At 37.5% G+C, this 18,074-nt stretch overlaps 1 protein-coding gene across 3 annotated transcripts in view; it reads right to left on the bottom strand.

The window, feature by feature from the left end:
• Nucleotides 1-18,074, bottom strand: part of USP9X (ubiquitin specific peptidase 9 X-linked) — a 162,603-nt gene that overhangs the window by 19,353 nt on the left and 125,176 nt on the right. For all 3 annotated transcript variants that reach the window (XM_078065223.1, XM_078065222.1, XM_078065224.1), the window contains exons 27-33: nt 14,231-14,339; nt 13,857-14,003; nt 12,936-13,082; nt 11,757-11,979; nt 8,832-9,052; nt 5,997-6,187; nt 1,039-1,212 (exon numbers count right to left, since the gene is read on the bottom strand). In XM_078065223.1, the coding sequence (XP_077921349.1) occupies nt 1,039-1,212; nt 5,997-6,187; nt 8,832-9,052; nt 11,757-11,979; nt 12,936-13,082; nt 13,857-14,003; nt 14,231-14,339 (1,212 nt within the window). The remainder of the gene's footprint in view (nt 1-1,038; nt 1,213-5,996; nt 6,188-8,831; nt 9,053-11,756; nt 11,980-12,935; nt 13,083-13,856; nt 14,004-14,230; nt 14,340-18,074) is intronic.

Raw genomic sequence — 18,074 nt, forward strand, 5'->3', positions numbered from 1 at the left:
ACAAACCAACAAGGACTGATTAGAATAAATGACCAAAAAGTTGGCTTATTTTATCAGTAATTGAAAATCAAGAGGTTAAAAATGACAGTTTAATTGTCCACCTAATACAAAAGGTCTTTCAAAATGACCAAAACTTGTGCGGGCTATGTGAATAATTACATAGTCTTGTTCTGAATGAATGGTTTAACCTCATGGTAATTTCTCATTTATATAGCATTACCTCTCTGCCAATCATTTCCCTTTGATCAAAAATGAAACACTCCCACCAGCCATATACACACACACCTCATGACTATATAATACTGTTTGAGCTTGTAGAAAATACTATCGTACTGTGATATTTTGGTGAAAATTTGATTTCAAACCAACAGTAATCAGTAACATGCAAGAGAAATTCCAAAGTAAAACTTCCACGTAATAGGCATAAACCTGTATCTACTAGTAGTGAATTTTAATAGTCGTTTTAACTATTTTCAGTAAGAGTCCTTAATCAATTTCCCTTTTAAGTCAAAAACAATTTGTTCAGTCAACTCTTGCTATGTTTTTTGTTGAAAAGATACTTTAAGGATAATGATCACAATCAATGCTATTTTAAAAATTAGTATTTCACTTATTTAAGGAAATTGTACTCCACGTCTGTCATCTTCTAAGCTTAATGTATTTGTAATATTTTAATTGCTTTAACTCTGAGATAAAGGGCAAATTTATGAGTAACACCTGTAAGCTATATATGCAAAATGCCATTTGATTTTCCCAGTAATGATCATACATAAAAGAAAGAGAAGGAGCCAAAAGTTATTTGATGAAACCAAAGCCCCCAAAACCAGAAAAACAAACAAAAACCTCCACGAAAACCACCACCACCACACACAAAACCCAAACCCACAACAGTAAGGTATGCACAGTATATAATTCACCCAGTCTCAGGTATATAGTTAAATTGGTGGCATACTCCACTTCTGTACATAACTACTAATAAATATTTTATTTTTCTTAGTAAATAAACAGAAGAACTTTAAACATATAATCAGCACTTACCTATGTGGGCAGCCCTGGCAAATCTTCTGATCAGCAAAGGAACCTCCTAAGACTTTACTTAGCATAGCTGGATGTCCCAAGGCTTTCAGAGCTTCATCTAAACTATCCACCAATGAATTAAAAAACTCTAAAGCATCATGCTGTTCACGCAGATTAACGGGCTCACCCCAAAGCCTAAGAAATGAATGGAATAAAATACAGTACTTTCTCAGGAAAAAAGCAATACAACCACAAATGACAATATCGAAACAGACTTTTTTCCCCCTCAACTACATGAGGAAGTAGAAAAGAGTAAACGCTCTTTATGTATAGAGTGCAGTGAGAAAGTGAGGCTCATAGTACAAGTGGAGCTCCCGTGGAGAAGAGTCACCGCGAAACTGCTGCTGTGGCTGATGGATACCATGGCTCCAGCACCGGCTCTTGCTTTAGGTAACCTGGTACACATGCATTTTCAATCTAGATGAAGACACGACCTGGTGGATCTGGATCTCACTCTTATGTAGATGTTATAGTCACTCTTTGTTTCATGTTGCTTAAATTTCAGGTTATAGATACAGTGCCAAGATTTATTTACTCTTAATTAAATTGCTTTTTCCAAGTGAAAAGAGAAAGCTTTAACTTTAGAGTTCATCTCTTTGGAGTAATCTGAGGACTTAAGTTAGACAAATCAATTTTGAGAAAATAAACTATCAATTGTGTATACCAAAAAAATGAGAACTGCTAAAATCCTAGGCACTGCTGGAAACTATCAATGAAATCTAATTTTGTATTTACAGAGTGACATAAAGAAGTATGAATGCATTCTAAGTGAGAGATATGACACACGTATTTTAAATATGCTAGAGGAAATGTCTTCTGATCAATTTTTTGTAACACTTTTTCTATGTAGCAAATAATCTCATTCTAATTATGTATTATATTTTTTAATTTTTTTTTTTTTAAAAGATTTTATTTCTTTATTTGAGAGAGAGAAAGCACATGAGAGAGGGGAGGGTCAGAGGGAGAAGCAGACTCCCTGCTGAGCAGGGAGCCTGATGTGGGACTCGATCCTGGGACTCCAGACCATGACCTGAGCAGAAGGCAGTCGCTTTACCAACTGAGCCACCCAGGCGCCCTGTTTTTTTTTTTTTTTTTAAAGTAGGCTCCATGGACACCAACGTGGGGCTTGAACTCACAACCGAGATCAAGACCCGAGCTGAGATCCTAAGAGTCAGACGCTTAACCGACTGAGCCATCCAGGTGCCCCCCAATTATATTTTAGACTTAAATTTGATACAGTGAGTTTAAAATAAAACATGTCCTTATTTGTTAAAACCAACTTGTTTCATTATTGGAACTGACACCAATCCATTCTATTAATTTTCAGATTATGGTCGATTCCCCATACTTTCAAACATGTAGTCAACCATTAATTACAAAAGGGAAAAGATGAACAGATCTGTTAAGACACAATATTACCAATAATCAGACAAACTGGTACCATGTATCTCCCAATGCAATGCAATGAGAAGCACGTAACACCACCTACTGTGGTTTTCTTGCCAAAAACATTTAACCTGAATCTAATCATGAGGAAATAACCACACAAATCAAAATGAGAGACGTTCTGTGAGACAACCAATCTAGGCTCTTAAAAAATTTCAGTGCCATACAAGTCGTGACAAGTTAGGGAGATTATTTTAAAGAGAACTAAAGAGGTAACAACCAAACTCTTTTGATTCCTTTCAGGATACCAGTCTGAGACTAAAAAAAAAAAAAGTTACAAAGAATATTTTGGGGGAAATCAGAATATACACTGATGAGTGTTAGGATTATTTTTAAAAAATATTTAAAGGTAGACAATTTATTTTCCATTCCTTTTTTTAAGTAATCTCTACACCCAATGTGGGGGCTCAAATTCACGACCCTGAAATCAAGAGTCGCATGCTCTACTGACTAAGCCAGGCACCCCCATTATTAGGCATTTTAAATCAACATTAAATTTCATCGCGTGTGATAATGGTATTATATGTAAGTAGGAAAATGTCTTTATTCTTAGCGGATACATATTGAAGCACATGTAGGTGTGTGGGGGTAAAGTATCATGTTTACAACTATCAACTGGTTTAGAAGAATCAAAACCCAAGCACAGTTGACACTTGAACAACACAGGTTTGAACTATGAATCTACTTATACATGGATTTTTCCACCATACAGTACAGTACCGTAAGTGTATTTTCTCTTCCTTATGATTTTTATAACATTTTCTTTTCTCCAGTTTACCTGATTGTAAGAATGTATTCTTACATGTAATCTATACATATAATACACAAAACATACAAAATGTTAATTGACTGTTTATGTTATTGGTAAGGCTTCCAGTCAAGAATAGTAGGCTGTTCAGTTTCAAGGGCATCAAAAGTTATATGTGGATTTTCAAGTGTAAGGGGAATCAATGCCCCTAACCCCACATTGTTCAAGGGCCAATGGTATACATATAAGCAAGCCTGGCAAAATGTTAACAACTGTTATATCTGTTTAGAGTGTAATATAAAAAGGTGACCACTATACTAATTCGTCACCTTTTCTGTTGGTTTCAAATTTTTCAAAATAAAAAATTGGGCATGGGGTGAGGAATGTGGTTAACTAACCCACATGTATTAGGAGTATATTATGTGTCTAAAGTGAAAATCACCCAGAAGTGCTAGTCTAGATAAACTGGAAGCTCCACTAGCACAGGAAGTCATTTAGAAATAAAAAATGCAAATGTATTGTAAGAGAGAAAACTATTTATAACTGAATGACAAATTTTAAGCTAGAAACACAAAAAGTGTGAGAGTAATTTGGAAGAGGAAGAACAGAAATGCTAAAAGCCTTATGGCAGAGATGGGACAAACTGGGGAAAGAAAGAACTGGAACAGTCAGAGAGGAGGGTGAGGGGTGTGCCAGGTGATGGGACAGAAAGAGTAAAAGCAGAGCTGGGAAGGAGGGTGGTGTATGCAAGCCAGTAGTATGGATTAAAGCAGGGGACCTAGTTAGGGGAATCAGAGGAATTTAAATGGTTTAGTTCACAGGAAAGCCATTATAAAGTGGTGGTTTCAAAAGAAATCTAAATAGCATCCCTAGGGAAAAGGGAAGCTGCTCCATAGAAGCAGGGAAGCTAGCCTGCACGGTGGCAGTGTCAGGTGACCCTCTGCTTCCCCTGCTCTCAGCTGACTGGGAGAGACCTTGAAGAGATTCCGAGGAGTATTATTTAAAAACCCACTGCTATGAAGGATTAGAGCCTTTCTCATAAACAGTAAAAAGAATTAAGTGGTTGTACTGTGGTATTTTAGTACAGTGCATGACACATAATAGGCAATGATTTAAAAAAGTAAAATTAAAAAAAAGATCAAGATATAACTGAGAATTTTAATTTTAAAAAAAGGTATTTATCCCATCTTTCCTAGAAAATTGTACATCAGGATAGCAAAGTTGTCATTGCAGGTAGATCTATTCTTGCTAGTAAATACAGGAATGATAAAATGAGACTACTACCATTCTGTAACCCTGATGAAATACTCTTGTCAATGATTATCAATGGCTGTGATCATGGGATACAGACATTACGTACCTCTCCTTACAGATGTAAACATTACCGTCTATAAAGTAGCTTTGCCTATCATTTCAAAAAAAAAAAAAAAAGAGAAAAACACCTTGATCTCATCAAGTCTCTAAATCTCACTCCTTATTTATAGGAAATACAGTGGACTGAGGAAAAAAGAAAATACAAATATACCACAGGGATCCTATCAATAAAATCCAGATGGTGGAAAACTTTACAGGGTAAACTACCTACTTTTCCCCAACAAACTGCAAGAGTGAAAACGATGAGAATAGAGGAGAGTCATAGCAACATTTGAGGTGTATGGACTTCATCTGGATCCCAATTTCAAAAAAATACATAGTAAAAAACAATTGTGAGAAAATCTGAACAATGACAAGGATATTAAGGATTTTTAAAAGACATGGTAATAGTATCATGGTTATGTTTTTAAAAAGCCATCAGAGACACATACTGCAATTATTTATAGATGAAAACGTGTGAGATTTGATTCAAACAATCTGGAAAGTAGATGGGAATGTAGTTTAAACAAGATTGGGCATGAGTCAACAACTGCTGAGGCTGGGGGATGAATACGTAAGGGCTCACATGGTTCTCCCTACTTTTCTGAATGTGAGAAGTTTTCAAAATAAAAATTATTTTTTAAAAAAGATTTTATTTACTTATTTGACAGAGAGTGAGAGAACACAAGCAGGGGGAACGGGAGAGGGAGAAGTAGACTCCCTGCGGAGCAGGGAGCCCAATGCAGGGCTGGATCCCAGAACCCTGGGATCGTGACCTGAACTAAAGGCAGACGCTTAACTGACTGAGCCACCCAGGTGCCCTCAAAATAAAAAATTATTAACATCTTTAGAGACTGAAGTATGCTGCCTCTCCAAACTATGACACTTTCTACCTGACTTTGAAGACAGTAAGAGAAAATCACTAAGAAGTAAAGTTTATTATAGCTAACCCCTGTGGTAGAAAATCTGCCTATAACTTTTGACTCCCCAAAACTTAACTACTACTAAGAGCTTACTGTTGACTGGAAGTCTTACTTATAACATAAACAAGTGATTAACACATATTTTGTATGTTTTATGTATTATATACTGTATTCTCACAATAAAGTAAGCTGGGGAAAAGGAAATGTTATTAAGAAACCACAGGGAAAAGAAAAATACATTTAAAGTACTTTACTGTATTCATCAGGGGAAAAAAAATTCCATGTATAAGTGGACCCATGTAATTCAAATGTTCTTCAGGGTCAACTGTACTACTGCTTAAATATTAAACATAAAGATACCCTCAAACATGTATTTTACAAGTTGATGTTAGTGTACGGAGATGTTCATAAAGGTTTAAGCAGTATCCCTATTACTGTCTACAGTTTACCTGAACTGTTTCCAAAATCCTCTGGGCACATAGTATTGTAGTCGAGAAGCAGCTAAATGACCAAAGATGACTTGAAGGTGCCTTAGAACACCAATATTATACTCTTTCCTATCTTCTGTTTTACTTAATGCTGGTTTATCTTCAAATTGTTGAGGATATCCAAATACATCATCTCTGGGATCAACATTGCTCTAGAAAAGAAAAAATATTAATACGTTAATCCAACTTTAAAGTACAGTAAAGTATGTTGAGACAAGCACCAGTTAGTGAACAAATGATTAATCATTTGTACTTCTATTTCTTATTTCCAAAGCACTTAACTTCCAATTTATAAATTTTAATTTACAATATAACTTTATCTCCACCATCTCACCGAAGAGTTGTCATAAAGGAATAACCCTGACTGTATATTGGAAAGGTAGATAATAAAGGCAACGTAGCAGAGTAGAGTGTGGTGTTTAACATAGACCGAACTGGACCCCAGTGTAGGCGCTGCCACTGAGAAGCTGGCTAACTCTGAGCAGGTCAGCTACTTCACGCTTCTTTTCTTTCTTTTTTTAAAAGATTGATTGATTGATTGAGAGAGAGAGAATGAGGCACAAGCAGGGGAAGAAGCAGGCTCCTCGCTGAGCAAGGAGCCCGATGCGGGACTCAATCCCAGGACCTTGGGACTACGACCTGAACTGAAGGCAGATGCTTAACCTTTTTAAGGTTTCAGAATCGATTAAGTATTAAACTACCTCAGAGCCGACTGAGACACCCAGGTGTCCCTACTTCACGTTTCTAAGCTTCGGTTTCCTCATGGGGATGTGTGGCTGTGGGGAGGATTATGAGGTGCTCAGAACTGTGAATGAAATATGCATATTAAGAGTAGTACTCCTCAAAAAATGACGCTGGAAAAACTAGATATCCTTATGCAAAAGAATTAAGTTGGATTCCTCTCTAACACCATATACAAAAATTAACTCAATACAGACCTGAAAGCAAGAGCTGAAATTAAGAAATTCTTAAAGAAAACATAGGGTAAAAATGTCACAACATTTGATTAGGTGGTAATTTATTGGCTAGGACAGCAAAGGAACAGCTAACGAAAGAAAAATGAGACATACTGGACCTCATGAAAATGAAAACTGGAACCCTTGTGCACTGTTGGTAGAAATGTAAAATGGTGCAGCCACTGTGGACCAGTTCCTTAAAAAATTAAAATCAGAATTACCACATGATCCAGCAATTCCATTTCTGGATATATGCCCAGAAGAAGTGAAAGAAAGGTCTTGAAGAGAGATTTGTACACCCATGTTCATGAGAGTACTATTTACAATCGCCAAAGGGTGGAAGCAACCCAGTGTCCACCAACGGATGGATAAACAAAACGTGGTCTGTCCACACAGTGGAATATTATTCAGCCTTAAAAAGGAAGAAAATTTGGACACATGCTACAACATGGCTAAACCTTGAGAACATTATGTTGAGTGAAATAAGCCAGTCACAAAAAGACAAAAATGGTATGATTCCACTTACATGAGGTACCTAGAATAGTCAAATTCATAGAGATGGAAAGAGAATTGTGGTACCAGGGACCTTTGATATAGAAACAGAATATCCAGTCCCTGTCCATGAGAAACTCTCTGTCCAGGGATGGAAACAAGAACACAGACAAAAGGCAAAGAACCAAAAAAAACCCCACAAGTGCAGTGGCGTGCTGAGACAACACAGAGCAGAAGGTACCATTGAGAGCAAACATGGGACATCTTATTTGAAATTGTATCATATTTTGTCTGCCTTGTTTACTTCTTGCCAGTGTAATTAGCTATCTCTCCCTGTGCTTACCCTCAACATCCCAGAGATGCGATGGGCTACAGAACTAGAATTTCAGTTTCAATTTCCACTCAGAGCAGTGGTTCTTAACTGGGTATAGGTGTAAAGTATCCCCACTATGAAGCTTTTTAAAAAATTAAACAATGCTCGGACCCTAACCCCTGGGATGATGCGGTTCAGTAGATCTGGGAAAGAACTGGGACAAGTATATGTTTCAGAAGCCCTGTAAGTATTAAACCACCTGAGAGCCAATAGCTGTGGTGACTGAAGAGGAGGAAGGAGGAAAGAACCACTGAAGATATTTACAATTAGAACACATTCTGGCTTCTCCCTGCAGTTCTCACCAACAACATGAACAGGAAAAGATAAAATAAAAACAAAGAAATACAGGATGGATATAAACATGACCACAACTAAGTCTTGTAATATTCTCTTCTTTAAAGAGCTGTGCCATAGTTATGTCAAATCTGATCCACCACTACAACCAAACTTTCCCATAGCTTTATTGTGCAGTAGATACTTGGCAGGGAGCCTAAATTTTGTCACAAGACTATGTGATATCTGAAGTAGAGAGAAGTTTGTTGCTTAAGCAAGAAGAGCTATGATCTGGGGTAAATGTAAAAGTAACCTAAAAGTAAAAAGAGATAATGAAACTGGCATAGTATGGAGATATATTTAAAAATATCAGTAGAAAAGTGAAAATATAAACTGTTATAAAAATGGAAGATCCTTATCATTATGCAAACTCCAAATTATATTAAACACTTCACACAAAAAAATTGGGTATGTGAACTGCTGCTTTAAAAACATATAAACCACCATGAAAATTAACTATAGTATAAAGTCTGGTAGCTAGTGAGTACTAGGTTATGGCAAGACATAGCAGTCCATGCTGGGAGACTCTAGCTTTATTTTCAAATATACATCAACAAGTCCAATGAAAGCACAACATTCTGTAAGAGAGAATGACAGTATCTGGTAGCAGAATTTCAAACAGAAATGCTAAAAAAAATTTACCTCATTGTCCTGCTTCTCATCCCCAGACATATCATCATCTACATCACTACCTGTGCCTTCAATTGCAAGAATACCATTCCTGATGGAGGGAATCATGTAGAGTTGCTGAATCACAGAATTCATGTAACAAGTAGCACCAGCATTTTTCAGCCCCACAAATCCTTTAGGTGGGCGGGGTCCAACAGGTGGCAGATATTCCCACTCTGTAAGTGCTTCACAAGCTGAGAGAAGGGAAAAGATTCTTGTAGCACAAACACAACCATTTTGTCCACTTTTAGCTCTATTAAGCTGATAAATTAACATTACCAACAATTCCACTAATTTTCCAGCCAGCTGAAGCAGTACACTGTGTTTCCCCCTCAACAAACTGAATGGATGCAGCAACCTGCACCACTATAGGGATTCTTACCCCACCATTTGAAAACCCATGTCTTACCTGGTGTTACTTCTACAGAAATGTCAGAAGAAATCTCCTGAGATGGTATAATGCTAATTTCTATGTGCTCACTTTTTTAATTTTTAAAGATTTTATTAGAGAGCGAGCACAAGCGGGGCAGGGGGGAGAGGGAGAAGCAGGCTCCCCAATGAGCAGGGAGCCCGATGCGCGGCGCTCGATCCCAGAACTCTGGGATCATGACCTGAGCTGTAGGCAGACGCTTAACCCACTGAGCCAGTCAGGCTCTATGTGCTCATTTTACTTTTAGTTTTACTGTTTAGTCGTAATTTTTTTCTACTTTTGTATGTTTTTTTTGAAGTGTTTTCAGATTCATTCTGACATATAATGTTAATATAAATACACCAAGTATTATATAGCTTGTTTGGTTTTAAAGCATCCTAGGGCCACCTGGGTTCATATCCAGGTTCTGTTGTTTACCAACTCTTTCACCTTCAGGTAAGCTTCTGTTTCCTTTGTAATAAATGTAATAAGAGTAACAGTTGTTTTGCCTATAACTGCAATGTTATTTTGAGGGGCTAATGAAATAGTGGATTTGAAAGTTGTGAGAATTGTAAATCACCGTATGTCTCCCTCTACTTAGTATAAACCTGGAAACAGTATATAAAGGACTGGCTAAATATAGTATACTAAATTGAAAAGTATATAAGCCAATAAATGGAATTAGGCAAATATGTATGTGTTGATAGAGAACAATTGCAGATATATTAAGGGGAAAACAAAGTGAAGACACTGTGTATACAATATGCCAATCCATGGTTAAAAACAAAAACAACTAAACCAAAAAAGATTTTCTATGTGGATTTTCCATACAGTAATGCTCAAAGGACAGACACAAACTGACGATAATGGTTACAGCTATCCAATGGGAGCTGGGACTAAAATGGGCAGGAAACGTACTTTTTAGTATGTAGCTTCTTTGGTAGTTCAAATTTTTACCACGCAAGTGTACTACTTAAAAAACAAGCAGCCTTTCTGTTTCTGCCATCTTCGAGCAGGTGAAGGGATACTTGGAACAGGACTTCTGAAACAGCAAATATATCTGGAGGGCTGTGGTCCAACGCCACTTTTTGCTGGCTAGTAGTGGGGTCCTCCAAAACCAGAGTGAGAACACAACTCATCTTAAAATTGAAGGTGATGATCGCCTGAGACGAAACAATTCTATCTGGGCAAGAGATGTGCTCCCATGTACAAAGCAAAGGACAACACAGTGACTCCCGGTGGCAAACTGAACAAAACTGGATGAATCTGGGGAAAGGTTACCCATGCCCATGGAAGCAGTGGCATGGTTCATGCCAAATTCCAAAGCAAGCTTCCTGCTAAGGCCACTGGACACAGAATCTGTGTGATATCGTACCCCTTGAGGGTGTAAGCTTATTGAAAAGTAAATGAATAGGGGTGCCCGGGTGGCTCAGTTGGTTAAGCATCTGCCTTCAGCTCAGGTCACGATCCCAGAGTCCTGGGATCAAGACTCCCACTGGGCTCCCTGCTCAGTGGGAAGCCTGCTTCTCCCTCTCCCCTTGCTTATGTTCCCTCTCTCGCTGTCTCTGTCAAATAAATAAATAAAATCTTAAAAAAAAAAAAAAAGTAAATGAATAAACGTGTGGATTTGTTAAAAAACAAAGAACCCTGAACAAACAAAAGACTCTTCTTTAAGTTAAAACGAAACAAAACCCCCACCTTACTACATATAGATTTGGTAAATAAATAGCTAACGGTCTAACCTTTTAAAAGCAGTTTAATCAGAATCTCCTAAAATGTTATTAAAAATATCCTTATATTTTGAAATACAACATACCAAAAAATAATTTCACGTTTTTAAATATTTACTATAACAATTACATCCTTAAGCTTTGTAGATAAACACTGGTTTTCTCTTAAATTATTTGATTTATTTCTGCTTTTCCAGTCATTTAATATTGCCCCCATCCTTTTGGAGCTTCAGTTCCAGATCTGTATGATCTGGTCTACAGTCTACCTCAAGGGCTTCATGTGAGCATTAACTGAGGACATAAAATGCATTAGAATGTTATCTTCTCACATTCTAGTCTTTAAAAACCAGATTTTCTTTGAGCTCATATGAAAATAGTATTAAAGAGCTTCTGAATAAGAGCCTGAAAGGTTTTCCAAGGCATGCAACTCGAGTTTTAAATTAGAACTCTGGCATTTCTTTTGACTACTTATTATTCCATAGTTTTTTATTCCAGGTTTGACTGAGATGAAATTAATTTGCTAAATACTCAAACCCCTTACAGGAAGACATTTAACAAACACTTGACAAATTTTCTACATCAAGGCTCTTTGCTTGTAATGGTGTTAAATTACACATCCATTTCCTACAAATGTTAAGGTAGTTCCTGAAAGAAAAACATGAGCTGAAGATGTTTACTAAAAAAAAATTTTTAGAAAATAGAATTTGAACAAATTAGAGAATTATCTGTCATCACAACACTGTATTTTAGTATACTTACTAGTTATTGCTGTGCCAATATAATACATTTCAGTCAAAGAATCTACTATCTGTTTGAGATTCCTCACACAGCCAACAGCTAATGCTACAAGTAACTCAAAACCAGCGTTAATGGTAGCTGGGGAGCTACAGACTGGAATTGCCTGTTCAGCAGGCAGTTCTCCGTTTCTCATATATTGCAGGTAAACATTGGATGCAGGGAAGATGAAATCATCAATTAATTCCTACAAGAGATGAAAAAAGGATTACATATTAGCAATTACATATGTATGTTGTATGTTATATAGTTTTATTTCTGTAATGTTTATACGTATGACACACAAAGTTGTGTCTATGTGTGTGTTGTATACATTTATCTTTTTTTAAGGAAAGAAATGTCTCTTAGAAGGAAATAATGTTAAATTACTTGTCAGAATTAAAGATATCATTACATCTGAGAAAACTTACTTGATTTTCTAATAAAAAGATTCCACTTCAAAACACTATTGTAACAAATATACCAAATTTCTCTGATTATCAAGAGCAAGTTGACTATAGCACTTAACATTTTAAGTAAGTTTATTCCTTTATTTTTTAGACGATTTTATTTATTTGAGAGAGAGCAGAGAGAGAGCATGCGCATGCGCAAGCGGGGAGGAGGGGAGAAGGGGCAGAGGAAGGAGAAGCAGGCTCCCCGCTGAGCAGGACCCTGAGATCATGACCTGAGCCTAAGGCAGACACTTAGCTGACTGAGCCACCCAGGTGCCCATGTTTACTCCTTTAATCATATGTATACCCAAACTAATTTTGAATAAAAATAATATGTACTAAAATGATACTTTTTGCTTGAGTTACCACACATGTGAAGAAAGTCATTAAAGAAATAGGATAAACAAGATGCAGTCGCACAAACAGGTCTGTCGTGTTTTAAGTAGACCGATGAAGTGAAAAATTCAGATTTTCTAAATAGAAAAATTCAATAGTGTGTATTTACTTTATTAAATACATAGTACTTTTATTTACATACAAAATTTAGAAACTGTATTTAAACAATTACTGTAACCTCTATAAAGATTTTTAAAAAGCAGAAGGCAGAAAAGGTCAAGATAATACACCAAAGACATGATATTATAAACCAACCAGACAGATTTTGTAACAAACATTTAGGAGGTCACGGTATCTAGTTTCGGACAAAACTTACTTTAATGAGATTAGCACCTCCTTTTTCACAACCAATATGATACTTTTTCTCAGGGGTTTGAAAGGCCAGTAATTCTTTTGTTACCCCAAGGTGGCCTTCTAAGATCGTCTCTTCCACACCTGTTTCACCTGTTCTTTTAACATCATCCTGCCAAAGAAAAAATAACAAATGCCTAACTTATGGAAGGGAGGGAGAGAGGAGCCACAATTCGAGAACTAGACACACATGAGGTAATTCCCCCAAACCTTTCCATTCTTTTTTAAAACTTTATTTTTTAAAATCATTCAGTGTAGTTAACACACACGTTTCATGTGTACAATATAGTGATTCAACACTTCTACACATCACGCAGTGCTCATCATGACAAGTGCCCTCCTTAATCCCCACCACCTATCCCCCCCATCTTCCCCCCCCCCCGTAACCATCTGTTTGTTCTCTATAGTTAAGAGTCTGTTTCTTGCCAAAGCTTTCCCTTCTAAACAGGATGAAGTTCTCTTCAGAACTTTCTGAGGGCTATAAAAGCTACGAATCTCTTCAGAAATAAATTCTCATACAATTCTGAGTTAAGAGTATCCGGTGTTAACATCAAGAGTTAAGTGCTAGTCTATACATACTGATTTTTGATGAGAACAATTCAAACATTTTAGAAGATGAAAATTTGCAAAAAGGCCCAAGATTATAAAAATCGAAGAGGCTGAAATCAGTATTTCAAGTTTCAAGTAAAACAAAGCATTTTACAAAACTAGCTATGCATTCATTCTGTGAATCTTGAGTTACCAAGACCCACCATCAGAGAGTATATTCTTTGGTCCTTTTTATTACTCTTTGGTGTTTTTCGCTTAACCAAAATGCTTAAAACTACAAACTATCAATTAATAAAATACTATCGATACAATAAACACAGTATTAAAGGTAACTTACCCTAATTCTTTTAAGCCAGTCAATTTCATTATTGAGAAGAACTTCAGCATTGGGTATGTTAATATTACTATTGTAAGCGTAATTAAGAAGGTGTCTTAAGAGGGTAAAGTAGTCGCCTGAATGCTTAGCTCTCTCTCTGGCTGTGCTCTGAAACCAATCGTAGAATAATGTGAATTCACATGTTCATGCTCAGAAGCCACTTTTTAAAAACCTAGAGTTAACTAGAGCAAAGCACTAAAATAATATGGGAAGTTATGAATATTTATTTACTAAATATAGGCTGTTATAACTTGAATATAAGCTAAAACCATAAATTCCTGAATGCCTGTTTAAAGAATTAATCACAATGAGAAGCATATTAAAAAATGTCTCACCCCCAACACGGTAAAGAGCAGAGTAATGAAGAAAAGTAGAGGCCTGTGTCCCATGCAACATCTGGTGCACATTAAAAAGAACTGCTCTTGTGCCACCTGGCGAACAGTTCTGAAATAAAAATGTTTCACAATTAACATATTATTTGCACAAAGTAAAAAAAAAAAAAGATTCCAACACTGGTCTCTCTTTGGGGGGGAGGGGTGCAGTGGATTAAGGGTGAATTACAAGTAAAAATACAAGGATACAAGGTAACACCCCCTGAAGCCGGCAACCTGGGACAGATGAACCGTAGGCTGTACGGCAAGAACTCTAACCCAAATTGTCATAGAAGAGTTTGAGGGATACCCTGTAACACCCCTTTCTTGGAACAAGCTGGAACTGCTCTACTGGATACAAGATGGCCTACAGTGAGCCTTACACATCTTTTGGGCTGTCCACAGAATTTTTACTCATTGCGCTCTGGAGCAAACAACTCTGTTGAAATTCTGTTGCAATTACAGTAAGGATAATGCTGCAATGTCCCTTTTATTATACTAGTGGTTCCCAAAGCATGGTCCCCAGATCAGCAGCATTAGCATCATTTGGGAACTTGTTAAAAATGTAAATTATCAGGCCCCATCCTGGACCTGCTGAATCAGAAATACTGGGGCTGCTACCCAGCAACCTGTGTTTTAATAAATCCTCCAGGTGACTTTAATGTGCGCTAAAGATCGAAAACCACCGTATTATACAATATTCTATGATGACCCTTGGGAAGAACTTGTCTCTGGTCCCACTAGTGAGAACTTTACCTGATAATTATGTATCCGTAAAAAAAAAAAAAATTATATACTATACAGATCTCACTAGAGCAAATGTCCAAGAGGCTCGAGACACCACCTATTTACTGTTGTGCCTCAAGAACCTAGAATAGTGACCCATGTATAATAGGTGCTAAGAATCAGTTCAGTTACCACATGCACAAATGCTGTTTGTCTGTAAGATAGTGGTCTGTCTCCATTAGAAAGTAAGCTCTTGGGCGCCTGGGTGGCTCAGTCATTAAGCGTCTGCCTTCGGCTCAGGTCAGTATCCCAGGGTCCTGGGATGGAGTCCCACATCGGGCTCCCTGCTTGGCAGGAAGCCTGCTTCTCCCTCCCACACTCCCCCTGCTTGTGTTCCCTCTCTCGCTGTGTCTCTCTCTGTCAAATAAATAAATAAAATCTTAAAAAAAAAAAAAAAAAAGAAAGTAAGCTCTTTCAGGGCAGGGCTTTGCTGATGCCAGAGTTTCTGACACCTGGAACAACGCCTGATATACAGGGAGATGCTTAACAAGTATCTGCTAAGCATCTGTGTGTCTTACGGACATTGCAAACTACATTTCACAGAAAACTATCATGTTTCTGTCTTTGTGCTAGCAAACAAGAGGGCTTAGAACCAAATTTATAGCTCAGTGTAAAGGACTTGACAGCATACACTTCGTGTACTAACCTCCCTCCTGGATGTGTCTAGGTTTCTAGAAACCTGTACATGGTCTTACAAACCAGGACTTTAGAAGCCTTGTGGGTTAAATTTGATGGAACCCAAGTAAATTGAAGTCAGGAGTACCTAAGTTTTCTGGGGAGAAAGTCCATAATTTTTATTATATTTTCAAAGGTATATGTCATTCACACAGTCCTAGTTTTATTTCTGTAAAACATAGGTATGCAGCCCAAATAAAGTAGGGATCTATATAATTAGTATTTGTCATTTCCTGATGAAATCTCCCTCATACATGTAGACTTCTGTAATGCTTTCAAAGAAACATATGCCTTTCTACAAATCGTGTGGCCTGTATCTTTATGACATACTCAAAATCTCATTTCTCACCACTTCTAATACTACCATATTTCCAGCCACGGTCATCTTTTATTTGGATAAAAAGTCTGTTTTTCCTGACACTCTAGAACTTATTCTCAACAAAGCAACCAGAATAAACTCAAAATGTCAGTAACTCAGAGCACACCATTCCTCTGCTCAAAATCCTACACTGGGATGCCCATCTCATGGTAAAAAAAAAAAAAAAAAAAAATCCATGTTGTTAGAATGATCTATAAAATCCTAAAAGGCTGCCTGTTAACTTTCTGACCTCATCTCCTATAGCTGCCTATCCCTCACTCACTGCTCCAGCCACACTGGTCTCCTTGCTGTTCTTTAACACATCAGACATGTTCCTGCCTCGGGACATTTACATCTCTTGTTCCTTCTGCTTAAAACATGCTTCCCCCATTATCTGCATGGATCACTACCTTCCTCTTTCAGAGCTTTGTTTAAAGGTCACCTTCTTAGAAAGCCTCCTCTATCCTATATAAAACTAAACTCTATTGACTCCCCACTACTCCTTGTCACCTTCCCTGCTTTCTCTCCATAGCATTTATCACTAACATACTATATATTTTCCCACAAGTCTGCCCCTTCCCACTCCCCACCTCCTTTAGTTTGTAGACTCCAAGAACGCTGCCATTCTGTTTTGTTTACTGCTATATCCCTAGTAGCTAGGATAGCGCCTGATACATAATAGGTACTTGCTAAATTATTTACCAACAGGACTGCCTACCATATTAAAATCGAGCACTACTTAGGTCTCAGCATCAAAGGCCTTCTGTAAACTGACTCCCACTAATCTCCTTTACAGTATTATCCTGTACTCCTCTTTCACACATCAAAACAGACTACTCAGCTTTTCTCTGAAAGCACTACGCCAGGGGTGGCAAACTCAAATGTCTTCATCAATGAGAGGTAACATAGAGGAGTTGAATAGGTAGGGTATACGGCAACAGGTGCTAGAAGGGGCTGGAAAAAACACAGCCTCCTAAAGGAATTTAAATCCAATTGTGAGTGATTACAGTTAAGTTTAGCGTTATGATGTAGAAACAGACCTCAACTAATATGAACAGAGGTCTGGGAAACCAAATTTATATGTTTAGACTTAATTCAAAGGCAATGGAAAGGCATAGAAAGACTTTTTACCAGGAAAACAACATGATCATGCTTGGCAAAGATCATGCTGTCTGCGGTGTGGTCACAGGATGAGAGTAATACCTTAGTGGTGCAGCACTGGGGTGGGAAGATTAAGGATATTGCAGTTGTCCGGGCAATGGATGCTGGTTGTTTAGACGAGGGTAGAAGCAGTATGAGGAGGAGGAAAGTATATGGGGTCCAACAATATAGAAGTAAAAACAGCATAATGGGGACTGAGGTGGAGGGGGAGCACCGCCAAGGCCCACCTTCCATTTGTATGCACATGTAAGTCTTACCCAAACCTGAGCTCACTTGTCACATTCTGCATAGAACCTTCACTTCTGCTCTTTCCAGGCAGAAAGTAACTTATTCCTCTTCTAACTCCTAGAGTACTTTGCCTCTTATGACACTAATTTCTCTCTCAAAGTTCCTTGAGTGCAAGAACTATCTTATTTGACTTTGGACTTTCATTGCTAAGCACATAGTAGGGACTCACACTAATTTGCTCATGGATTATAATTATACAGAGTATAACCCTGTGGTAAAAGTTAGAATTCAAGAGGCAGGACTTGTCCTATAACTTCAGCCTTAGTTCTGCCAGCAGCAGTCTACTTCTGAGTTGCTACAGAATTAAGGGAGAAAGCATACATGGGAAATGCACTGTACATAGGTATACTGGTTAGTAATATTATGCAAGTATAAACTCTATGCAGGGCCACAATCCTGCATCTGAAACCCTTGGGGCTGGATGTGTTTGGGGATTTAGATTTTAGAAAGGTAATGCCACCAAATCATGGTCAAGTCAGGTTTGCTGTCAAATTCTCACGAACTGGATATAAGGGCCTTTGAACCTGCAGAGCAGGGTGA

The sequence above is a fragment of the Halichoerus grypus genome, chromosome X (genome assembly GCF_964656455.1).
Source record: "Halichoerus grypus chromosome X, mHalGry1.hap1.1, whole genome shotgun sequence".
Taxonomy (NCBI): Eukaryota; Metazoa; Chordata; class Mammalia; order Carnivora; family Phocidae; genus Halichoerus; species Halichoerus grypus.